We start from the raw sequence: 26,133 nt of genomic DNA, 5'->3' as shown, positions 1-26,133 counted from the left end.
ACAATATTTTGGTCAGCAGCACCCTAAAAAGAAGAAAAATCTATTTGAGTGAAGCCTGCTCCAACTTTTCTGAACTCAATTACTGCAATGATGGTCACAGCATATCTAGTATGTGTTAATTGGATATTAATAGCTGAAATTTACTTTCAAAGTTGCCAAGAAAGCCCCTGATGTGCGCTAAACCAGAGACTTTTTTTCTATGACAGAGGTGGGCAAACTCAGGCCCGGGGGCCACACACGGCCCACACACTCTGAGCAGTTTTATCTGGCCTGCGAGTCACAAGAATGGCAACTTTTAAATATAAAATGATACTGTCACCCAACAATCTTACAGTAAAATGGTTACACAAGACAGGAGTCTAGCAGACTTGAGATGAACCAAGTCCATACGTAGCAGGGTGCATCTAAATACATTTCATTACAATGTGAAAGAAATACAGTAGTCAGTCAATAGTGTACTCACTGCTTTTTTTTGTCTAGACATGAGTTCAGCAGTTCAACTGGTAGGTGCCCTTTTTGTCGTGTTTTCCTTTTACCTTTTTTTCCACCAAAGAAAGATTGACCCTTTAATGAACACAGACAGGGCAGATTTTCACAAGACAAAAGTTTTGTCGCCTATCGAACATAATGTGAAAATGAGCAGATAAGTCACTTCAAAACACTTCAAATACGCAGATCGGGTGTCATACTTAATCACTGATTCACTCACACCTCTCCAGAAAATCAACTTTGGCCTTAGGTGTATGTTTAGGGTCATTGTAATCATGGAAAGCAACACAATGAAAATCAATGGAGTTCAATAAGAGATGGTGACATATTTGCTATTTGTAGAGCAATACATTTTTAACTTCATGATGTAATCAATGATAAAAGCCCTCACACACCAGCAGCATGCATGCAGCTCCACATAAGAGCTGTATCCCTCCCATGTTTGACTTTAGGCATGTATTTTTTTTCCAAATTCTTCACCTTTAACACCAAAGAAGTCTCTCCTACTGTCCTGTCTCAAAAAAGCCAGCCAAGAGTATGCCAGGCCTAATTCTGACAAAAATGAAGGCTAATGGGACTCATACTCTGAAGTCAAGATCCCAAGATCAACCATTTTAGAACTGAGAGCATCAAAACTATATGGTGTTGGAGATGAAGAATATGAAAAAAGAGAAATGGTGCATAAAGTGAAACATGGTACGGATACTGCTGTTATGAGGAGCTGCATGCATGCTGCAGTTGTTTGAGGGCTTTTATCGTTGATTAAATCATGAAGTTAAACATGTATTGCTCTACGAATAGCAAATATGTCACCATCTTTCATTGAACTCCATTGATTTTCATTGTGTTGCTTTCCATGATTACAATGACCCTAAACATACACCTAAGGCCAAAGTTGATTTTCTGGAGAGGTGAGAGTGATTCTGTGATTAAGTATGACACCCGATCTGTGTTTTGAAGTGACTTATCTGCTCATTTTCACATTATGTTCGATAGGCGACAAAGCTTTTGTCTTGTGAAAATCTGCCCTGTCTGTGTTCAATAAAGGGTCATTCTCTCTTTGGTGCATGAAATTTATTTTTGTACATACATTTTCATTCGGGAGGGTTATAGCTTTCATATGAGTGACTTCTGAAGCCAAGTGATTAATTGAATGTCAGGTTATTAGCTGTTATTCCAAACAGATGGATAGGCGACAACTCTTTTGGAGACGGGTGTATGTTACAGATCCTGACTGGAAGCTGGTCATTTTATCATCTGGTTACTATGATGGAGCCACACTGTTGGAACATAGTAGAGAAATACAATGCATGGGTGACTGTTTAGGCTGAGGAAAAACCCAGATATATCATTCAGCATTCATTCATTCCACATGAGTAAGAAGACCTTAACCAAGGCACTACTGCACCCCCATGCCATCATACAGTACATGACATCTTTCCAACTGACCATTGAATTGAGTTGAATGATTCATCTGTGATGCCTGGAGGGGGCAAATCAGAGGGCAGTTTGTGTGTCATCTGAGTCCATTTTTTGAATAAGCGCCCACTTGACATCATTATAAGCCTGCCACCGCCTCACAGCATTTTATTGCCCTCTCCCAACTTTTGAGTTTTGTTGCGTGGCTCAAATTTCAAATGAGCACACCATCGCCCTCAAAACAAATGGTTTGTATTGTGATGGGTTGACTTTGCACAATTCACCATCTTATAATTTAATATTTTGAAAATTTCAGTATTTGTTTTTTATTCACAAAATGCCAAGTGTCCCCCCCCCCCCAACAATGGTTGTAGGTCAGTGAATTCACTAAAAATATCTTTGGTTGATGGGTAATAAAAAATCTCTTTAATACTTACATGTACAATGGTGCTTGGTTTTTCAGAACAGCAACACAGTGACAGAATGGCAACCTCTAATCCTAAGAACAACATAGTTATAATACAAGGCTAAATTGGTTGTTATCATGGCCAATATAGTACATAGCACTAGAGATGCACCGGATCCAAGATCCGGTTCCGGATCCGGCAGGATAATAGGGTTTTTCACAGGATCCGGATCCGGTTCCAGGATCCAGGATCCGGTAGCCGAGGCTTTTCAGTCAAAATAGTTTGAGACAACGTGATAAAAAGGGCCCACGTGTGTGAGTAGGCTATGTGTTTCAACCCTTTCGTAGGATCCGGTATCCGATTCCGGATCCGGCAGGATCTTAAGCAGTGGATCCGGTATCCGGCAGGATCCTAAAAATCAGGATCCGGTGCATCTCTACATAGCACTACAGCCCCTCTCTTCTTTTGATTCCTAAAGTACAAGAATATGTGCCTGAGTGTAATGATGTGCCTATTTATTGCCAATTTATTTCCCACCTGTTTTAGTTTCGCTGCGTATTACAGTAATTAATATTCCTCTAAAGCACACCCTACTGCTGTGGTACAAATAGATAATTACACATTTGTACTATCTTCGTGTCAACCAGCTATTTTTGAGAGGTGCAGGCCATATCGCAAACCATTATTGCTCAAATTTGTCATTCATGACGAAAACATTACAAAAATTAAAATACCCTTTTAAAAACATTAGTGTCATATGAAGGAAAAAAAACACAATAGGTTCTGAAATAACACTAATGATAAATAAATAAAAAATAAAACAACATAATTATGTCCTTCAATATTTCTGGACCTAAACATGCATTTGAAGCTCTGTGAATGAACTGGAGGTACTAGGTGTCTTTTCCTATTCCCTGAGTGCATCTTAATATGCGAGCTTGCCTCCTCCACTTGCCTCCTCCACTTGCTTCTCGTCATGATGACATCACTGACAACAGCATTATATTTCAATATCTTGCAAAAGCTCTTTTTCTCATTTGCAATTGGGATGGTGAATGAAAAACAGTCCCTCAAAAGTTGTTGTGGCTAGGCTGACAGCTGGGAAACTGTATCGTTTTCTCCACGGAGGAGGGGCCAGGAGGCGGGACGAGGAGACAAGCGCAAGTGGAGGAGGCAAGGTCGCATATTAAGACGCACTCCCTGTGTCTACTTTATTACTACTTCCCTGTTGCTCTTAGTACAGTATTACATTCTTTAAAACTCTCGGAATTCATGTAGAAGTGATTTCTCACAAATCTTAAGGAGTTGAAAAGCAAATGTTTTCAAGCTGAATGGTCTGCACAGCAGCTCTACATCGACACATTTGAATAGAATTCCATTCCTTATATCTCCGTCACTCACAATGATGACAGAACATCAGTTCTTTTCGCAGATCTCCAAGGTGTAGAATTCTGCAGATCCAAATTTAGTCGCATAAATAGAGGTATAGTAAATCCAGTATTGTTGTCTGTATTCCTAATGTTCCTTGGTTTATTTTAACAGTGCAATCAGACTAACGTTTCGACATGCGTCTTCATTCGAGTCCTCTGGAGGACTCTCATGTCGAAATGTTAGTCTGACTGCACTGTTAAAATAAACTGCAGAAAAAAAGACATCCGTGTGGTGTGGCACTAGATTCTTTTTCCTTTCCATTTATGATCTAGTCCTGCGCTGGATTCCACTTGATTGTTATTTCAGAAGCGCAGACTGCGTATTTCCTTTGTATTCCAATGTCCCATCGCTCCACTCTTCACAACTGTTTTTTTTTTTTTTATATATACACCTCAGCTGGCAGGTGCGTCGGAGATGGCCCAAGGGTCACTCAGCACACAGATGTTTACCGGATGAAGGTCTAGGATCGAAACGTTGTATATTAAAGAAAACAACGAAGTGTGCAGGTGAGAAAGCGTTTCTTCAAATTGTCTGCTGAGTGTTCCCATCGCTCCAGAATAGTATTTGCTCAGATGTTCTGGTTGGTGATGAGCTTCTGTATCCTCTTGATCTTGCGCTTGTTTTTGGGTAGCGGCTTGTCGTAGAGGCCGGACTTCAGGAGGTGCTCCTTGCTGTGGTGGACCTGGGCACCATGCTGCAGCTGGAAGGAGCAGAGGGCCTGAAGAGGCTTCAGGAGAACCTGGAGGAGGACCAGGAGGAGGAGGAGGAGGAGGAGGAGGAGGACACAATAACATTATTAAGACCTAAAGGTGCTGCAGCAGGAGAGGCTTCAGGAGAACCTGGAGGAGGACCAGGAGGAGGAGGACCAGGAGGAGGAGGAGGAGGACACAATAACATTATTAAGACCTAAAGGTGCTGCCGCTGGAAGGAGCAGAGGGCCTGGAGGAGGAGGAGGACACAATAACATTATTAAGACCTAAAGGTGCTGCAGCTGGAGAGGCTTCAGGAGAACCTGGAGGAGGACCAGGAGGAGGACACAATAACATTATTAAGACCTAAAGGTGCTGCAGCTGCAGAGGGTTCAGGAGGACCAGGAGGAGGACACAATAACATTATTAAGACCTAAAGGTGCTGCTGCTGGAAGGAGCAGAGGGCCTGAAGAGGCTTCAGGAGAACCTGGGGGAGGAGGAGGACACACACAGACAATTGCTACGTTTACATGATGACAGTTTTAATTCCGAATTAATAATCCAGGATTACATTGTTACGTCGAATTTACTTTGATCTTTCATTCTATTCCGAATAAAGTTGTGTTTACATGACGTTTTCAAAGCGGAATTCAGCTTTATTCAGAATTCAAGTGAGTTAATTCATGTAAACATAGCAAATGAGTGCATTTATATGCAGTTCAGTGTACTGAATATGCAGGCTGACCACATGGTTTTGCATATGCATCACACGCTAGCTAGTGCATTCTGCATTCTCAAACGCAACGGCAAAGCACTTTCATGGACTTTGGTCACGTGATGAGTTTTGCGCAGTTTTCACAACGTGTCAGGGATTTTGTTTTGACACACGCGATAGTCGGTTCAAATCAGCATGTCATCTTAAAGACCTTCCTCTTTCGAGAGTATCTACTAGGCTAATGCTTGAGCTGGCCTAGCCCCAGGGCAGACTCTTGACATGATGTTTAGTTTAGTGTGTGTGTGTGTGTGTGTGTGTGTGTGTGTGTGTGTGTGTGTGTGTGTGTGTGTGTGTGTGTGTGTGTGTGTGTGTGTGTGTGTGTGTGTGTGTGTGTGTGTGTGTGTGTGTGTGTGTGTGTGTGTGTGTACTCGTTATTTACTCTTTATTTACTCTCTCTATATATATATTTTTTTTTTAACTAACCCCTCTTTGCAACTGCACTTGTTGTTCTGTATATTTCCTGTGCACTTTGTATTTGCTTGTGATGTTGGCTTGATTATGTCCTCTTTTGAAAGTCGCTTTGGTTATAAAGCGTCTGCCAAATGCAATGTAACGCAATGTAATCTTTACGCACTGTCATGATGCCATTGCAGGCTTATCCCGATTATGATCAAATTTGGGATAAGGTGTACAGAGTGTTATATCCCAGTCAACAGGTGTGTTATACAGAGAGCTATATCCCAGTCTACATTCTTGGCCATTATAGTATTCTCTTCAAATGTGTGTAGCCTGAAAGGAAATGTGTTTTATTCATATATTCAACTCTTCAACTCAGAGAGTTGGACTTGTAAGCACACACTGCAGTTCAAACCGCATATCAGAGATTCTTTAGTCCTTCCAAAAAGATAGAGCTATGCCACTCGTCTCTACGGGGCCTGAAGTGAAACAGTTCATATCTCATATGCAAAAATGTAACCTTGAGCCATAATGCAGATGTTTACCTCACTAAGCAATGAATGAATAAGAAAAATGCTGTGGCCCGGCCTAGGACAATAACCATGGACTTGCTCTTTTTGACCATGGAAATAAAATGCAGCTGATAATGGTATGTGGATATGACCACTGCATGGTGTATGGTGTTGCCAAATCCCTAATTGGATAAGACGACTGGCAGTTGAAGGTTGCTTTATGCTCTGCAAAGCGACGTGCTGTAATCTTCATGTAGTTGCAACATGCTGACAGCAGGTGGCTCTAGAGCTTTACATCAAAAACACTTACTGGTAACTACCAATACAAAGTGTATGGTAAAGAGACAGTACACATTGCTTATTTCTGATTATGAACTATCTTCAAAAATAACTGCTGGATTATTTATTAAACTATCTATCCATCATATCCATTTTGTTAAATGACACAGTGAAACCAGTTGAGTTTTTGTCCCATTTTAGGATCCATCTGAAGGCCCAAAACACATTGAGCTGAAAAAGGATATGTGACCTAAGGATCATTGGGTTTTTTTCCATTTGGAAGCAGTTGGGCTGCCGTGGCCTAGTGGTTAGGGAGGTGGACTTAAGATGAGAGGGTTGCAGGTTTGAATCCCACCCTGACCAGTCCTCCCTACACCTCTATCCATTCCTGAAGTGCCCTTGAGCAAGGCACCTAACCCCACATTGCTCCAAGGACTGTAACCAATACCCTGTACCTAAATATCTGTAAGTCGCTTTATATAAACAGCGTCAGCTAAGTGTAATATATACTGTATAGTACAATAGGCAGATACACAACATAGTATACATAAAAAAATAAAAATAGGCAGGAAAAGAAAAAGAAGGGAGAAAAAAACAAGCAATAATGCCTAAGCATTTACAAACATACCCTCTGTCGTGACGGTCTTAAAAAGCAGCCATACCAATGCTTCCACATGATTGATATTGTGAGAATCATTGTGAGAATCATTATAATACAGTTTTTATAGCGTGCTTTTATAGCACAAAGTCCTGAGTCACAAAATAGTTTACTAATGTAATGTACAGTAATGTGTCTCACCTCTTGTATGGCGGGGTTCTTCTCCATGATGGACAGAGTAATGGCTGCACACTCCAGTGTTGACAGGCACATGTTAGTGGGCTGGGTGCGGATCACGTACTGACTGGAGAGGGTGGTGTTCAACTGGACCTAGTGCAGAATAAAACATCACATCATCATATACTGACTGGACAGAGTGCTGTTCAACTGTACCTAGTGCAGAATAAAGAAAACATTTTTTCAACAATGACTAAAGGTAAGAGAAAGTCGCGACATGCGTTGACTTTCTTTTTATAATTACACAGACGTGTTACGCGTCTGTATAACAATATAAAGAAAGTCAATGCATGGGTCGACCTTCTCTTACTTTTTACAATATTTTGGTCAGCACACTAAAAAGAAGAAAATCTGTTTGGGTGAATAATAATAATAATAATAATACTTTCGTTTTATATAGCGCCTTTCAAAACACCCAAGGACGCTTCACAGAGTGTTGTGTTGGAAAGTGTGAGTGTGTGTGCGTCAGTGTGTGAGCGTGTGTGTGAATGCATGTAAGTGAAAGTGCTTGTGGAACTAGTAGCCATAAGCCTCCAGGAAGAGATGTGTCTTAAGGTGTTGCTTAAACATGGCCAGTGAAGGGGCATTCTGGATGTGGTCAGGCAGATTGTTCCAAAGAATGGGAGCAGCAACATGGAAGGCTCTGTCACTGGTGGCCTTGAGCCTGGTACGAGGAAGCTTGCTCCCACCTTTATGAACTTTTTTTTAACCTAATGACTAATAAATGTTTTGTATATATGATCCATAAGAATATTAAGGTGACAACACAATGGTTAAGAAACAATGAAAAAATGTATTGTGCTCTACTGGCGGATTTGTTTTAAAAGCACTGCTAATTCACACAGGCAGATGGCACTGGTTAGAAAGTATTTGAGAATAGCTTGTCATTTTGTCAAAGGTGTAGCATAGAGCCTATTCCTGTAGCGAAGTTCCATAGAACACTATTCTCTAGTAATAACTACTAACGTCCAATAGTTACTAATAACCGCTAACGTCCTTCTAACCCTAAATAACTTTCCCTTGCTGCCCCCTGTGTGGTATCCGAATTTAACATGTAGCCCAATATGTTCAACCCTTTTCTTCCATTGACTGAAGGAGGCAGCATGGGCGGACTGGACACATATTTCCTTGTCCAGCATGTGTATGCCACTCCAATGTGACCTCTCCTATTTCAAAAGGAGCGAGTAGTTAACAGTTCCTCAGCCAACGGAAACTTTAAAAATATCTTGTATTGAGTTTCGCAGAGCAGCGTAGCATAGCATCTCAGGGTTGCCAGATGAGACTGATGATTTCCAGCCCAAAAAAATGCTCAACCCGCCCAATTTGAACTAAATTCTTTTGATTCCTATGGCCATAAATTTGCCCAAAAAACCTGCCCAAATTTAATTTTTTAACCAATTTTACTAGCAGACGGCCATCCTAAACAGCAAAAATGAGCGGGAAACTGCCCTATCTGGCAGCACTGCTTAGCATACCTGCTTGAAAATGTGGAAAAGAGAGTTCCTGAGGAACATATCGTCATATTTCGAAGACGTGTGGCCTATACTAAGAAACTGGATCAGGAAAACCAGGCTAAGAAAATGAGGACTCCAGGCTCTTCAATTAGATGATTCACCTCTTAATTTAACCTTACTCCTGAACCAGCTTCTTAGTTTACCCCTTAGCACTGCACAGCATAGCATATTGAGTTTCGCAGGGCAGCAGAGCAGCATAGCGTAGCATAGCATGATAGCATACCTGCTTGGGAATGTGGAAAAGAGAGTTCCTGAGGAACATGTCCTTGGCCTGGCTCCACGTGCCGTCGATGATGATGACGTTGTGTTCCTCCCCGCTGAGCTCCTCGCTCATGTCCTCCAGGTTCCGGGCCTCAGCTCCAGGGTACAGCAGCAGGGTCTTGCTGCTATGGCACACCGCCGCCAGCTCCGCATTCCTATACGCAAACATTATATTATATTAAATAAAATGAGTGGAGTGCATTGGCACTGGCCTTATGATTCGATTCGATTACAATTTGTGAGGTAATGATTCGATTCAGGTTTTTGGGGCAGCCATGGCTCAATAGTTAGAGTGCTGGCCTTAAGATCATAGGGTTGTAGGTTTGAATCCCATCCTAACCAGCACCTTCTTCCATGGCTGAAAAGCAAGACACCTAAACCCACATTGCTCCAGGGACTGTAACCAATACCCTATACCTAAATCGCTTTAAGTAGCTTTGGATAAAAAACCGTCAACTAAGTGTAATGTAATGTAATGTAATGCAACATAACATTAATCATTCAACAAAAAAAATATTATATTATAATGTGGAATATGGTTTTTGAGTGCGTTTTGCACTGAGGAATGTCTGGTGACCAAAAACGTTTTGCACTTGTGGGTTGGCCTTATACCAATTTATTTACACATTTAATGAATACCTTTCTTTATTGAACCTCCGTCCGACGAAGACTTTGCATTTCCCGGGTGGCAAGCAGGCGGCTAGGAGCGGAACTGTGCGAAGCACCCGGCTTTCCTGAAACACACCAGGAAATCACACAATCGCACCTCTACAGTATCTATAAGCCTAAAGTTAGACGTTAAAATCTGTGTCTTCTATGACAAGTCCTGTCAGTAAAACAAAAGGTCTGCAACACTGTTCGATGCTCCCAAACTAAGTATAATGGCATTATGTTATTAATTATTAATTATTATTATTATTATCATTTTTTTTTAATTATTATTATTATTTATTATTTATTATTATATGCTATTATTATTAGTTATTATTATTATTAATGCCATAATGGCCAAACTTTAAAGGCCATTAACAGCCACCTTGTCATAATAAAGGCATAACAAAAAATAAAGAAAGAATCTCCCTTACCTCAGCTGGATGTTGGACGATGTACAGACCTGTGGAGACCTCCAGAGGATGAGCAGGGAGGAAGGGGCAGAGGCAGACCTTCACTGGTCGGCTGCAGAGGAGGGATAGGACAAAAGAACGACGCACACAAATGTCAGTGGCAGATTGTGCTGAATAGCACTGAGGTTTCCTTTGTTTCAGTCATGTGCACCAAGGTCGCACAAGAAATCAGGGCTATACTACGGGCTCTAGTGTATTGTCTGTGAAGCATATTCATTGCAATACATTAATTACTTATTAATTAATTATTAATTTATGGGCATTAGCAAGAGTTGCACCATCTGACATCTGAGCCCCCAAAAAACATAATAGACCCATATAGTATTGTCAATCATTCAGTGACTCAGATTGAAATCTTTTTAAACTGGACCTTGACTTGGTCTCAGACTCAGACTAAGGATTGTGTTGACTACAGCCCTGCAAGGAATGTCTACATCCATCACATGATATCATAACAACTTCAGAGGTTTCACCTGAGTGAATGTACATGTATGTTTTTATGGTGAGACGAAAGATAAATTTCATGCTTGCGTGACAAATTAAGTATATTCTATTCTATTCTATTGTGACTGGCATGTATCTAATTCACATTTATCTTCATTCATTAATTAATTTCATCTGGGCCACACAGTTTCAATAAAGTTGAGGCTTGTTTGACACATAACACACTGATATTTCAACACACATCACATTATATTAACTGAAGTGGACCCCTCTTACAAGATTGCCAGTTCTTTAAGATATCAGCAAATCCAGTGGGGGTGCTTAAGCCTCAAGATACTGCCAAGTTGCTAACAACAACTAAACTCGTTGGATGACTTAAATTAATGAGAATATTCGCAGACACCTGTAATGTTCTTGTTGTGTCTATTGACATATAAGTGTCTAAATAAACAAAGAATAACGGGGCGATCACTGATCTCAATCTAACTGATTTATTCACTGGTAAAATACACCGGGCCGCCAGGGGCGCACTCAATATGTAAGGCAGGCACATACATTGCATTGACATGGTGGGGGCACAACGTAAACATGCATATGTTACATCCCCCTTCTTTTAAAGCAAGAACTTGGTTATATCAACACAACAGGTCAATCCTTACATTCAACAAACAATCAGCAAATATCGAATTAATGTACAGTGTACCATTTCAATTCACAGCTATACTTCTATTGCCAAATACATTAATAACTTTTAAAGCATTACATTTACCATACCATGTCAAGTCAATCACCTGTTAAAATAAGTCATCAAATCAATCACATAGAATATATTATGCAGTCACATCAATCACACAAAATTAGATATTAAATAATCATGTTGTCTGTCAGTCCATTTCAAAATGCATCAGTAGCTGTAAGAAAAACATTGTTATTGCATAAACACATCTGCAATATAATCAACCATCTTACCATATATCCTGTCAAATCACATCCAACAATACAGTGTATACAATCATGACAATAAAATCTTTTCATTTTCTTCTCTTTCTTTTTTTTTTTACATTGTGATTCATCTTTTCTTTTCTGTCTTTTTTTGTGTGAATCATCTTTTCATTTTTTTTTTTTTTTTTTTGAAGTCTGTTTTCTTTTTTTTTTTAAAGTGTTATCAGACTTATCTTTTGTGAATTGTATTTTTTTCTTTTTTCTTTTCATGTTCACAGGCTTAAAACAGTTTTCACAGGTCCATTCTTGCTGTTGGTCTCACGACGCGTCCTGATCTCGTGCTGGAAAGTGGTGTGCGTGTAGTATCAGTGTCTGGTTGTGAATGTTCAGGTTCAGTGTCTGTAGGGTCAAACCTGTGTTGCGGTTGAATCTCCTCCTCGCTGGTGCTGTCCTCGGCCGTGGGAAGAAGGTGACGCCGGTTGCGTCGGAGATGCTGTCCTTCACTGGTGACGATGTTGTACGACCGTGGTGTGTCGGCTGGCTGGATGACAGCAGCAGGTTTCCACCTGCCGTCTGGAAGCTGGTGACGGATGGTGGCACCGGCAGGAAGCGTAGGCAGTGCTTTGGCGTTCCTGTCGTAGTAGTGCTTCTGTCGCCGTTGACACAGCTCTCTCCTGGTGCGGACTGTGTCGCGGCAGGCGAGCTCTGGCTGCAGCTGTTTCGCGGTGGAGGGCAGGACTGAGCGCAGGCGCCGGCTCATCAGCAGCTGCGCTGGTGACTTCAGTCCATCCACTGGAGTGTTGCGGTACTCCAGTAAGCTGAGGTAAGGGTCTGACTTCTGTGCATGCGCTTTGTCCATGAGGGCTTTGACTGTTTGCACAGTCTTCTCGGCCAGCCCGTTGCTCTGTGGGTACAGGGGGCTGCTGGTGATGTGCTCAAAGTCCCATGCATGACTGAAGGCCTTGAAGTCCTGAGCGCTGTAGCACGGCCCATTGTCACTGACAACGGTCTGGGGTATGCCGAATCTGGCGAATGTGGCTTTCAGCTTCTTGATGACTGCTGAGGCTGTGAGGCTGGTGATCTTTTCAACCTCAAAGTATCGGCTGTAGTAGTCCACTGTGACGATGTACTCACTGTTGTTCCAGGTGAAGAGGTCTGTGGCTACTACCTGCCAGGGCCGCTCTGGGATGGGATGCGCGATCATGGGCTCTTTGGTGACGGAGTTCCGGCGCTCGAGGCAGATGAGGCAGTTTCCGACCATAGTGTCGATGGCTTTCAGCATGCCTGGCCAGAACAGTACATCTCGTGCCCGCTGTTTACTTTTCTCCATGCCCAAGTGTCCTGAGTGTATCAGTGTCAACATTTCAGTTCTGAGTGAGTGTGGCACAATGATTTTCTCACCTTTCAGCAGGATGCCGTCAGCCTCTGAGATTTCGTCGCGGTGGTTCCAGTACTCCATGATCTCAGGTGAGCACTTTTTCCTTGCTTCAGGCCACCCGGAGTGAATGACCTGTCTCAGTAGCGAGAGCTGCTTGTCTTGGGCTGAGGCCATCCTAATTTGTGCCATTTTCCGGTCGCTCACGGGGGCGTTCCGGACAACTGTGTGGATGTGATTGTCCATTCCCTCACACAGAGACTGTTCATCACATGCAATTGACTTCCTGGAAAGTGTGTCGGCAACAGGGATTTGTTTTCCAGGCTTGTGTATGATGTTGATGTCATACCTTTGTAGTTGCAGGATCATGCGCTGCAGTCGTGGTGGTGCTGCTGACAGTGGCTTGCGCATAATTGACTCGAGTGGCTTGTGGTCTGACTCGACTGTCACCTGACGTCCGTACAGGTACTGGTGGAATTTCCTGCATCCGAAGAGTACTGCATACAGCTCCTTCTCGATCTGCGCGTAGTTTTGCTCGGTCTCGTTGAGCGCTTTCGATGCATACGCCACTGGCCTCTCGTCCTGCAGCAGCACGGCACCTAGTCCGCTTTTCGATGCGTCGACTTGTAGCTTCACCTCTTTCGTGTGGTCGTAGTAGGTGAGTACTGGTCCAGGCTCTCTTGTCAGCGTGTCCTTCACGCGCTGGAATGCTGCGTCGAGGTTGGAGTCCCACACGAACTCGTTGCCTTCCTTCAGCAGCTGTCGGAGCGGTTCTGTCGTTTCAGACAGTTTGGGAGCGAAGCGGGAGAGGTAGGTGACCATGCCCAATATGGTCTCGAGCTCTGCCTTGTTGTTCGGCGGTGGTGGCATCTCGTCGATGGCTTTAATCTTGCTGGGGTCGGGTTTGATCCCGTCTCGCGTCAGCTTGTGCCCGAAGTAGCTCACCTCTGGAACGCAGATGATGCTCTTCTCCCGGTTCAGCTTTATCCCCCTCTCTCTCGTCCTCTCGAGCAGTGCGCGCAGGTTGGCGTCGTGTTCCTCTCTCGTGCGTCCGTACACCAAGATGTCATCGACGATCGCTGCGACGCCTGGGAGCCCCTCATACGCCTCGTCCACTCTCCGCTGGAACTCGTCTTGCGCTGAGATGATGCCGAAGGGAAGCCTGATGAATCGGTATCTCCCGAAGACGGTGTTGAAGGTGGTCAGCATCGACGACTCGTGGCTGAGCTTAATTGCCCAGTATCCGGATCTGGCGTCCAGCACACTGAAGAAGTTGGCTCCAGCCAGTCGTGGTGTGATGTCGTCCAGCGTTGGAAGAGGGTAATGGGGTCGCTGTATGGCTTTATTCAGAGGTCGGGGGTCTAAGCACACTCTCAGCTTTCCTGTTTTGGGCTTTTCAACTACGACTAATGCATTTACCCACTCGGTAGGTTCAGTCACTTTTTGTATCACCCCCAGCCTCTCCATCTCGTGTAGCTCCTCTTTCAGACGGGCTCGCAGTGCATACGGGATGCGGCGGGGTGGACACACCACTGGTGTGACATCTGGCTTCAGGCGTAGGGTACACTCACCGGGGAACAGTCCGATGCCGTCGAACACGTCCGCGAACTCCTCCGTGATGCTGGTGTGGGGCTGCGCGGTGGCCATGTGTACCAACTTGACCATGTTGAGATCGAGGCAGGCCCGCATTCCGAGAACAGGTGGTGAGTTCTTTGCGTGGACGATGTCAAAGCCTAGCGTGACTGCCTTGTCCTTGTACCTGCAGGTGAGTCTGCACGAACCCTCGATGTCCAGCCGCTGTCCGCCGTACCCGGAGATGGTGCTGTCTGGTGGGCTCAGTCGTGTGTTGCCAAACACTTTGTGGAAAGTCTCTGCTGGGATGATGTTGGCCTGTGCACCCGTGTCGATCTTAAACTTCAGCTTTTTCCTCTGCTTTCCCAGCTCTACCTCTGCGAACGCTTGTTCTCTCGTCGTGTCGGGGTGGATTTTGGTGATGGTGTGGATGTACAGCTCATCCGATGACTCATCGTCGGTCTCGTTGACGCAGTGGACTTTCTTTTGATGGTACCTGGGCTTTTGTCGCTGCGGTTGGGATGCTGATGATCAGCATACTTTAGCGAAGTGGTTCGGCTTCTTGCACTTGTTGCACACCCTTCCTTTCGCCGGACACTCTCCCATACGTCCATGGTCCCCTCCACACGCACCGCACACTTTCGTCGCACCTGCTGTCCTCTCGCCGTCCGTCGTTCGTCCCTGCCGTTGTCGATCTGGCTTGTAGGCGTACGCGGGCTTTCTGCTAACTGCATGGGCGGAATGGCTGGCTGCGCTAGTGCTAGCAGTGTGGCTATCATCCATTGAACGTAGCTGTTGGCGGGATAGCTCGTGCGTTCTGGCTGTGTCGATAGCTTTCTCTAACGTAAGCTCAGAACCGTGGCATAACAGTTGTTCACGCACCTTATGGGAGTTGGTGCCAAACACAATCCTGTCCCGGATCATGTCGTCCTCATCACGAAAGTTACAGTCTTTAATCATCAGTCTCAAGTCCGTAATAAACTGGTCAATGCCTTCCCCTTCCCCTTGCACTCGCTGATGGAACTGGTAGCGCGCGAAGATGGGGTTAGCTTTTGGCTTTACGTACGTGTCAAATTTGTCGTAGTAAGTCTTGAGTTTTTTCCTCTGGTCCGCTGTAAGTGTCCAGGTGCTGTAGACATCCCTGCCTTTCTCTCCGATCCACAGTAGTAGGTAGCTGCACTTTTCCTCCTCAGTTTTCTCACGTAGCGGTCCGCTAAACATTAGCTCGACATGTTGGCGGAACTTTTTCCAAGCCTGAGGTAAATTCGTGGATTCCCAATCCATTCGAGGCATAGGAACGTTGAAGTGGTCCATTTTCGTCGACAGAAAATAAAACACTAACTATTCTGACACCATGTAATGTTCTTGTTGTGTCTATTGACATATAAGTGTCCAAATAAACAAACAGTAAACGGAACGATCACTGATCTCAATCTAACTGATTTATTCACTGGTAAAATACACCGGGCCGCCAGGGGCGCACTCAATATGTAAGGCACATACATTGCATTGACGTGGTGGGGGCACAACGTAAACATGCATATGTTACAACCACAGACCTGTATTAACCTAGACTGGCAATGGGCGGTTCTAGCCAGTGGCAGCTTTTCGGATTGACTGGGCGCAGCCATCTTTGCCTTTTTCGCGCCCTGTGGACGCCTCCCACAGACGTAGCCCCGCCTAGTGGAGACTATCGCAGCTGTGACCCATAGGAATGCATACGATTTCAAACAGTGATTACAACGTTATCAAAGTGGGTTTCAATCATTTTTTGTAAGTCGTAACGTCTAAATTCTCACTCCACTAATGAAATAACCCTCACTACCTCCAAACGTTTTATTAGAGAGCCTGAAGCTGAGCGGTCTTGCCAGATCGGGCGGTTTCCCGCCCAATCGGGGCCGTTGAGGAAGGCGGTCTGTGGGTAAAAAATGGACGAAAATAATCAGTATTATCTGGCAACCCTGAAGCCGACTGTTTTCGTTGCCGCTTATGCAGGTTTGTGGATATTTGTGGCACTGAATCGGCCATGCTTACGTATGTAAAGCTTATTTTATGTACTTAACTCAGATGTAATGACAACTGTGTATATAGGTATGTATATTTCTTAAATAAGCCGTACGTTTTCAGTGAAGCTACCGGTAACTGTGCTATTATTAATACCCCCCCACCCCAGGACGCTGAAGGTAACCTAGCAACAACACGGCACAGCACATTGCAGCTGTGAAAATAAGGAGCCACTTGAGAGCGAGACTTTTCTAGAACATTAATTTATACTAGAGCTATTGTTCTAAAGACGTTACACATGGCCTGACCCAACTTAACTAGTGAACCAGTGTTGCAAAAAAAATAGTTTTTTTAAAAACCCCATCGGTGCATGACGTCATTACGTAATTACGGGAGTCTCCACCAAGATGGCAGACTACGATTCTGAGGCTCTGAGAAATCCGAAAATTTCGAGGGGCATTGCCAGTCTAGGTTAATACAGGTCTGTGGTTACAACACCTTCATATGTAAGTCCACTGAGATTGATTGAACCCAGACATTCACAGAGTCATCTGTGTCTGATGTAACTCAAACAACTACTAGCCTATACAGACTCAAGTATGGCTGACACCACCTTTCTTATAGTAGAGAGGTTAAGTGAGTTTTGACTTCAAGTCATGATGCAAAGGTCCCCTTTGGCATGGAAGTACCTTGGGGTCATACAAATAAATGTATCCTAAGACACAAGTGAGATCACTCTTTTTTTCGGAAATAAACACGTTTTTTCAAAATGGCCGCCAATGCATCGAAAAATTCTCTATAGAGTCTATAACTTTACTTCTGTTACCGCTACGATGACAAACTTGGTGTCAAAGTATACATTTTTGGGGTCAAGGAATCCAATAAAATATGTATCAAGTAAAGAAAAACAACAGTTTATCCATAAAATGATAATTGGAGGTAAAATATGTGTTTTTTTATTTAAACATTTGTGACAAAAGCATATTGCGTTCATACGTTAGTTAAATACATATCAAATAAGTGTTCAATTAGTGTATTGTAGAGAGTAGGACAACAACAACTATGTTCACTGTTTGAGGTATGCATGTCATTCCCACAATAGTGATTAAAACTCATAGTTTACTGTCAAAATGGCTGCCAATGCATCGAAAACTCCCTGTAGATTCTATAACTTTGCTTCTGTTATCGCTATGATGACAAACTTGGTCTCAAAGTATACATTTTTGGGGTCAAGGAAATAAAATATGTCTCAGGTAAAGAAAAAGAACAGTGTAAAATCGAGGTAAATAAGGACATTTCACACAAAGTAAATGATCATGTAGCCTACTTTGTCATCAGAGTGACTTTACTTATCTCTTCCTCCAAAAACTTGTTAGTGAAAGGGGCCCTATTATGCTTTTCCATGTCCACTACCCATTTACTGGGTTACACAGCATCTGTTGTATGCAAAAGCTTGATGAAAGAAAAAGAAAGAAAAAAAACATGAAGAGCCTGACTGCCCAGTAAAAACACGGCGCATGACTGATGAGTCCACCAAACAAGACTTCACCCACATCATCATCATCATCATCACCATCATGTGAACCACCTTCTGTGGTGAGGTGGGCAACAAAAAGGAACTGAGGAGGGCTGCCACCTTTGCCTTGGATAGAAAAGTAAAAGAATGGTGTTCTGGCTGCACTTCAGGCAGTTAAGGGTGTCTTCACAACTGGTGGTATTGACAACATTGACCATAACCCTTCATCAACGACAGCAACATCAGCCCTCCATGGAACATGCATCAGCATTCAACAGCAATTTTCCTCAGACAGCCAACATCCTAGATCCAGCTAAAATGGGGAATGGGGATGTGATATCCTTGCCACTTCACTACACAAGCAAGGATCTAGATGTGTCTCTGCCACCCGATGAGGTTTTATATGTTCCTGCCTTGAATACCAACAGTCATGATCCTCATCCAGCCTCCTGTCCTCTCATCAATGTAATTGAAGAAGGTTACCAGTGGTAGGAGAGAGTCAGAAACATTCTTTTGAAAGAGAACCTTATAGCTGGAGAATGGATCTCATGGGCTGCACATTATGCCAGCCTTACGGAGGCTACTTCATGCCCTCCATCTCAGTCATACATGTTGCCACTGTTCACAGTCATATACCAGCCCCACAATTGCTTGGCATGCAATGAAAGTCCTTAGAGTGATGGTTCGGAGAAGATTCACCCTAATGCCATTTGAACCGTGACAGCCATCTAGTAGTCCACCCGAAGTGTTTTCTGCCTTAGGCTTACATCAACAGAGTTACCGGGTTATTCGATGTTTATTCCGGATAGCTTGTCACAAGCGCACATGGATCCCGGACATTATCTCCAAACCTACCCCACAAAAATCACATCACGACACCAAACTTCTACAGTAGTACAATATGGTCTGTGCCCACAAAACGAAGCATTTGGAAATTTGTAAATAGTCCAGAAATGTATTATTATCAACACAAGCCGAACAGCTTTTCTGCTGCTAAAACTGCGCCAGCGTTACTTGCGTCATCTGAGACTAGCCCGTAAAAGTCATCAACGAAGCTCATAATAATGCACAATGAAAAGCGAAATCAGCATCAGTATTGATAATGAAAATCCTTGTCTAATTGATAGTAGGTAACATTTGAAATATATTTTAACGTTACTTTAATCCCTCTTCTTCCACAAAAGAAAAGACTGATCACATGTCACCAAGCAGTGATGCACTCCATCAGCACCTCCTGATAGTAGCTTTTCAGGTAAAGCAATTTTGCATAGGGACATTATATAACTGTGCCTTACAATATTGGAGGGCCTTTGTGTCATGTATCATGTTTCTCTTTAGAGTGGACATGTATGGGGCAATGGACTTGCCAAACACCATGCAGCAGTATCACCGTCTCTTTGGGGATGGCAGCAAGATTTCGCAGATGCTCCACCAACACCTGTCTACACTACAGCTGCCACTATTTCTAAGGACTTGCCAGAACTTGCCAGAACATTAGCAAGTGTAAAACTAATTGTAAAGCATCTTGCAATTGCTTCATGCAGAAGCTGCCTTGCATGTCTCTCTGTGGATGCCATGGTTCATGTTCCCATAGTGCTGTAATGTCTAAATAGAAAGTGTTAGTAATGCATTTACACTGAGCTATGAGTTTTAATCACTCTTGTAGGTATGACATGCCTACTTCAATCTGTGAACATAGTTGTTGTTGTCCTACTATTCTCTACAATACACTAATTGGACACTTATTTCATATGTACTTAATTATTAGTAATGTATGAACGCAATATGCTTTTGTCACACATTTTTTAAATGTAAAATATTGCATATTTTACCTCCAATTATCCTTTTATGGGTAAACTGTTGTATTTCTTTACCTGTTACATATTTTATTGAATTCCTTGACCCCAAAAATGTATACTTTGAAACCAAGTTTGTCATCATAGTGATAACAAGCAAAGTTATAGACTCTATAGGGAATTTCCGATGCATTGGCGGCCATTTTGACGCTAAACTATGAGTTTTAATCACTATTGTGGGAATGACATGCATACCTCAAACTGTGAACATAGTTGTTGTTGTCCTACTCTCTACAATACACTAATTGAACACTTATTTGATATGTATTTAACTAACGTATGAACGCAATATGCTTTTGTCACACATTTTTTAATTAAAAAAATCACATATTTTACCTCCAATTATCATTTTATGGGTAAACTGTTGTTTTTCTTTACTTGAGACATATTTTATTGAATTCCTTGGCCCCAAAAATGTATACTTTGACACCAAGTTTGTCATCATAGCGGTAACAGAAGCAAAGTTATAGACTCTATAGGGAATTTTCGATGCATTGGCAGCCATTTTGACGCTAAGCTATGAGTTTTAATCACTATTGTGGGTATAACATGCATACCTCAAACTGTGAACATAGTTGTTGTTGTCCTCCTCTCTACAATACAGCAATTGAACACTTATTTGATATGTATTTAATTATTAATAATGTATGAACGCAATATGCTTTTGTCACACATTTGTTAAATAAAAAAATGCATATTTTACCTCCAATTATCATTGTATGGGTAGACTGTTGTTTTTCTTTACTTGAGACATGTTTTATTGGATTCCTTGACCCCAAAAATGTATACTTTGACACCAAGTTTGTCATCATAGCGGTAACAGAAGCAAAGTTATAGACTCTATAGAGAATTTTTCGATGCATTGGCGGCCATTTTGAAAAAACGTGTTTATTTCCGAAAAAAAGAGTGATCTCACTTGTGTCTTAGGATAAATTTGTTTGTATGACCCTAAGGTACTTCCATGCCAAAGGGGACCTTTGCATCATGACTTGAAGTCAAAGGCCCTTTTTTTTGTCTTAACCTCTCTACTATTATGCCGTTATGTTGCAAAGATAATCCTCTCGACGCTATGGGATAATACAAGCTGAATTTCTGGGTTAGCCTACTTTTGCTTTGTCCTTATGGTTAGTTATATCCAGACTGCGTGCTGTCATTGGTTTTAGCTAGCCTATATATCATTTCAAGAAGTCAGCATGTCTCTTTAAAACGTCAGTAGTACAGAAATCAACAAAGCCATTCAAAGCCAGCCAGTGTGCTGCTGTCCTTATATTTAAAGGTTCATACAAAAATAAGCCGTTATTGTTACTCACCAGCAACGTTGACAAGTGGGTCGTCTTTCACATATCTCTATTGGCAGCTCCAGTAGGTCTCTGGATATATCTTCCTCCTCCTGCTCCACTGGTACACTCTCGCAATTAGGACTCGGGTCCGATTCAATGGTTAAATCAGAGACACCATGCAACAATGTGTCCATTTCACAACCTGTGTCTGATGTCTTCAAAAAGATATCATCATGTGTGCCCAGTGTTGTGTTGTTAGCTTGTAGCAAGCAGCATGGTGCGTTTACAGATTACTCTCAATGGACTTCCGGTTTCTCATTCCCATCCTCTACGCCTAGATGGCAGTAGTGGGTAAATGTTGTTGTGAGGTCTCTGAGCATGGTGTTGATGGAGTCTGCAGCCAAGAATTTTATAATTTATCATCAGTAGAGTTAGAGCAGGCGTCACCAACGTTGTGCCCGTGGTCACCAGGTAGCCCTCCAGGAGCTTCAGAGGTGCCCACCAAGGATGTTAAACAGTGACGACTACAAGATTTTAGTAATTTAGTATGTTTTTCTTAATTTAAATATGAGATTATTTCTCTCTAACCTATAATCAAATTATCATTCAATCATATTTTGATTTGGGAATGATGTCAAGAGTATAAAACTAGAAGTAGCATCACCAGACGAAGACAATGGCTGCAAGAACAGAAGAAAGGTAGGCCTAAAACTCAAAAGTAAAACTAAAAAGTTATTTAACTCAGGGAGGTGTAAAATGAGCTTATTTCCTGAAATGGTAGGCCTACAGTACTGCTTACTCAGGCCCAGCTCACAGCAGGCTGGTGATGAGGGCAAAGTTGGTAGGCTGGCAGCGTTGTCTCGGAACAAAGTATTAAAGTAACAAAGTATATAACATGTTTCAATATAAGTTAGAGTACATATAGTCAGGGTCATTTTTCCAAAAAGTTGACACCTGAAGGCAAATCATGTTAATTTTCGGCATACAACTGATTTAGGGGTATTCAAGGGTGCTGAATCCAAATCTGCCGTATGCCGGATGCAAAAATGTACCGAAATGCCTCAAACGGGCAAAATCCAATATGGCCGCCGCCACCGTGTTAAAATCCTGCAATCACTTTTCTTTTGGACTAAATAAGGGATGAATTTGAAAATAGCACTTATTTTTATGTTTTCAGACATGGGGAAAGCCATTATGTCATCAGATTTAAGCTCAGATTGGAAGAAAATGCTTATGTCATTGGCTGGCAGTCATTTTAAAATCAGAGAGTCTCATATTGTCAGCGATTTTTAACATTTTTACTAATCTTTCAAGATCCACAGAAAAAATGCTCTTTGTCTCTGTGAACACAAATACTACAGAAAACAGCACTGAACTGTCTACTTTCACCTGAAAAAAGAAGTTTGTATCTACCTTTTTCCATTCTTTAGTTATGGGCAGTAGAACATGGGATGACACCACAAAAAAGCACTGATTTTTGACCCCAAAATACTGCACTTCTCACTGCCCATATTTTTGATTTAAGGACGTATTGTCTTTGATAGTGTTCATGTTTGATATATAACATTTCAGGGGGTTTGAAGGGTGCTTAATGCCTTTAATTCCCATAGTACATCAAAATGAAGGAATCCAATATGGCCGCCGTCACCAGTCTACAGTGTATGTTTCTTTGATTACACAAGGTAAACTCCTAAATATGTAGCATTAGGTTTTCATACAGGGAGAATTCATTTCTATGCTCAGATTTAAGATAAAATATCAACGGAAATTATTTCAGTGTGGTCTGAATTCATGACTGCAACAGGAACCACAAAAAAACTATATTTTTTGACCCCAAAATACTGCACTTGTCCTAACCCACATTTTTGCTTTAAGGACAAAGTGTCTTTGATGGTGTTCATGTTTGATATGCAGCAATATTCAGGGGGTTTGAAGGGTGCTTAATTCCAATATTCAAATATGCTGTGTAGTAGGCTCAAAAACCTCTTTAATAGGCCTACCTCAAAATGAATTTATCGAATATGGACGCCATCACCAGACAAGGTGGACTCTTAATTACATTGTAGCTATAGGTTGTCATACATGGAGAATTAATCTCCATACTCAGATGTAAGATTAGCATCAAAGGACATGATTTCAGTATAGGTTGAAGTCATGTTTACAAGTGACAGTTGACTTTCATGTCAATAAGCTGTTCATTATATATTTGAAAGGTGGAAAGGTGAAACGTGGATCAAAACAGTTTATGTTATTGTGAGGAATTAACTTGATATATGATAACTCATTCCCAACCATTAACTTAGGCCTATCAACCTCCTCCTCTCCAGTGATTTGGCAGGACACACAATATCATGCACTGCATGGCACTTTTGCTGCAAATGCAACAAAAGCAAAGTAAAACATGACGTTTTGCAATGATCAGTCCTATCTAATTCAGATGTCACATGGTTACATAAAATGCCCCACATTATCAAATCTCTATTTTGAGTCAGGCCCACATACCCCTTCCTATCCTCCTGCCAGTCACCGAAGTGGGATGGGTGGTATTGGACAGGGCTTTAGTCCCACTGCTCCTGTATCTGCCACTTATACATGGGTTCTCATTGTTTATCAACACAATGTTATGAGGAGGGGCAAGACAATGGCAGCCATTTTTTTTGACAGACAGCGGTTTCCAACAATCAGAGGCTGAGTTGTGCGTGGCTAGGTTCGCAGTCAGGTTATAAACAAAATTTAGAACCCATGTATTCTCAAGGCACACAAAGACATCACAACTTGTGCTTGCCTCATCCAAAACTGCATCTGCAGGAAGTGGCATGGAGTACATGGAGTCAAGCAGTTGCTGCAATTCAGCAACTCCAGGAGGGGTGATTAGGAATAGGTTAACTTAGTATACCAAGTAAACAATTTTGGTTAGAGTAGAGGAGGGTGACTGTATGTGCATATACCTTTGTCCAACAATAAAGCAATCACTAACCACTTCACCAGAGGGCTAGGATCATTAGTGGTACAGTCAGAGCCTGTCACAAAGAAAGTATGACTTTTAATGTATGCTGATGACATTACCTTAGTGGCACATATCGCTGACACAGACACCCCCGACACAAGACATCAACAGCCAAGGACAGTAGAGCAAGTGGTAGTTTTTAGGTACCTAGGCAAAGAATGTAGCCTGGTCCTGACCATCCCTACTACCATTTCCCTACTACCATTGATCTGACGCGATTGCAGGAAGCGGGAAGGAAATGGTCGGATAATCAGGATAAGTTGTTGAACAAACATGTCTGACGTCTATCTTTGGCGATGTAGGACCGTTTAACAGACATGTCTGACAGAATATCCTACCGTAGGATAAAATTACAATGTAGGACCGTTTGTCAGAACACCGGCCACCCTTTCCCAAAAAGGGCTTAGGAAAAAATGGGTTAATTAGCAGTCCATTTTTGAATATTGTGTTCATGTGCTGTGAGAAAGACAGGGAGGTGCCCATTTCTGTGCCTAGGCACCTTAAAACTACCACTTGCTCTTCTGCCTGCCCTTGGCTCTCTCTCTCCAGCTGAGCACCGTTATTGATACACTGCAGATGTACATTCCAGTATATTTTAACTAGGCCAATTTAAAGTAGAGGTGCTTAACTCGAATCTTTGAGGCGTCCGGATTGATTGGATCATTCCAAGGAGGGTACCCGGATTAGACGGATCAATCGGATCACACGGATCACTTATTTAAAATAAATAAAAATAATGTATTTTTTAAAACGTTTCTGCCGTTAAGTAGCTATGCGCCTCGCCTTTGTTGTTCCATTTATCAATTCACGTTGATAAATCAAAGAGTAAGACAGTTTGATCAACAAAACTCACTTTATGAATGTAACAGTTCCTAAACTCATGCTGCGATCCGACCCACCTGGGTCTCCTCACTAAACATGCAACCACAACTCGAACAGCCTTTGGCAGCAGTGAAACGGCATGTTCCTGATTTTGCAATAAATAATGTGTGTGTTTGTATTTAAGACTAAAAGTCAAACATTTGGGAGCAGAAGTCTAGTTGAGCAGGGACAGTCAGGAGGCGAGCAGCAGATGACCACTCGCTTCCGCTGCCGAGTTGCCTTGCGACTCACACACTCCTGGCAAAAACGAAACTTAAGCGATTGATCCGATCCGTAGGGGATTCGCTGCTACCAACAACTCAGTCAGGATTCGTCTCACCGAGTCGCCGAGGGCGCCGCTGCTGAGTGACTCGGACGAGGGGAGTGCACGGCAGCAGTGTGGCTTTAAAGACTGTAGCCTACGCCGTAACGCAGTGAGTGATCGAGTCACGTCTGTAGACTATACTTTCCCTAAGAGTAGCCTACAGACTGAGATGTTAAAGCGTTGGCAGAGCACTATTAACATTAAAATGTAGACCTCAACAGAGTCAGAAGCACACGCATAGGGAGCGGGGATTCGCGACTCAAACACTCTATTGGCCACAACATGGCTGGATGGATCAAACAGGCTCGATGAATGACGAGGCGGGAGTTGGTTCAGTTTTACTCAGTGAGTGTTCGTGACTGAACAGCATACTAGGGAGATTAGAGAATGGCTGTTGTAGTCAACTAAAGAGGATATATTCCGGTTTCACAATTTCTCGCGCTGTAACTGCCATTTTGTTGACATATTAATGAAATGCCGTCTGACCCGCCTTTGGCGGATCAATGCACGACAGCCATCCGGTCTGTTCGGGTGAGGTCTTTACCCGGCTCTCCAACCGGATCCTCCGGGTTTTTTATCATCTCTAGTTTAAAGTCTATACTTGCACAATTCTACCAACAGAAGAGAACAGACAGAATCTCTTTTCCTCCTGCTCCCCTGTTCAGCAGGGCTGGATCTCCACATGACTGCATGCTAAGCCCCCCATCTAAAGCCTATCCATCCATGACCGCAGTATGGCCAGCAAAAGGGACTGAAGGTGGCAGCCTGGTGTACAGAGACAGAGACAAATTCCTCTAGCTCTGAATGCAAAGAAAACCAA

General features: G+C 42.7%; 1 protein-coding gene across 3 annotated transcripts; it reads right to left on the bottom strand.

The window, feature by feature from the left end:
• Positions 1-1,543: 1,543 nt before the first annotated feature.
• dtwd2 (DTW domain containing 2) lies at positions 1,544-21,895 on the bottom strand. Of its 3 annotated transcripts, none has more exons than XM_063210779.1 (6): positions 21,151-21,893; positions 10,093-10,183; positions 9,647-9,741; positions 8,970-9,162; positions 7,197-7,325; positions 1,544-4,485 (listed from the first exon to the last, which is right to left on the bottom strand). In XM_063210779.1, the coding sequence occupies exons 1-6, from the start codon at positions 21,312-21,314 to the stop codon at positions 4,315-4,317; spliced, it is 843 nt and encodes a 280-aa protein (XP_063066849.1). In that variant the 5' UTR covers positions 21,315-21,893; the 3' UTR covers positions 1,544-4,314. The 3 variants fall into 3 exon arrangements, with proteins under 3 accessions (XP_063066849.1, XP_063066851.1, XP_063066850.1); XM_063210780.1 differs by lacking the exon at positions 1,544-4,485 and adding an exon at positions 4,625-4,922 and having other exon boundaries at positions 21,151-21,894; XM_063210781.1 differs by lacking the exon at positions 7,197-7,325 and having other exon boundaries at positions 21,151-21,895.
• Positions 21,896-26,133: the final 4,238 nt, after the last annotated feature.

Source organism: Engraulis encrasicolus, chromosome 11 (genome assembly GCF_034702125.1).
Source record: "Engraulis encrasicolus isolate BLACKSEA-1 chromosome 11, IST_EnEncr_1.0, whole genome shotgun sequence".
Classification (NCBI taxonomy): domain Eukaryota; kingdom Metazoa; phylum Chordata; class Actinopteri; order Clupeiformes; family Engraulidae; genus Engraulis; species Engraulis encrasicolus.
This window is presented reverse-complemented; position numbering and strand designations above follow the sequence as displayed.

Coding starts and splice junctions, on each gene's coding strand:
- dtwd2 (XM_063210779.1), bottom strand. CDS start 21,314: ATGGACACATTGTTGCATGGTGTCTCTGATTTAACCATTGAATCGGAC. Junction 10,184..21,150: donor CCCACTTGTCAACGTTGCTG/GTGAGTAACAAT, acceptor CCTCCTCTGCAG/CCGACCAGTGAAGGTCTGCC. Junction 9,163..9,646: donor CGGAGGTTCAATAAAGAAAG/GTATTCATTAAA, acceptor GTTTGCGTATAG/GAATGCGGAGCTGGCGGCGG.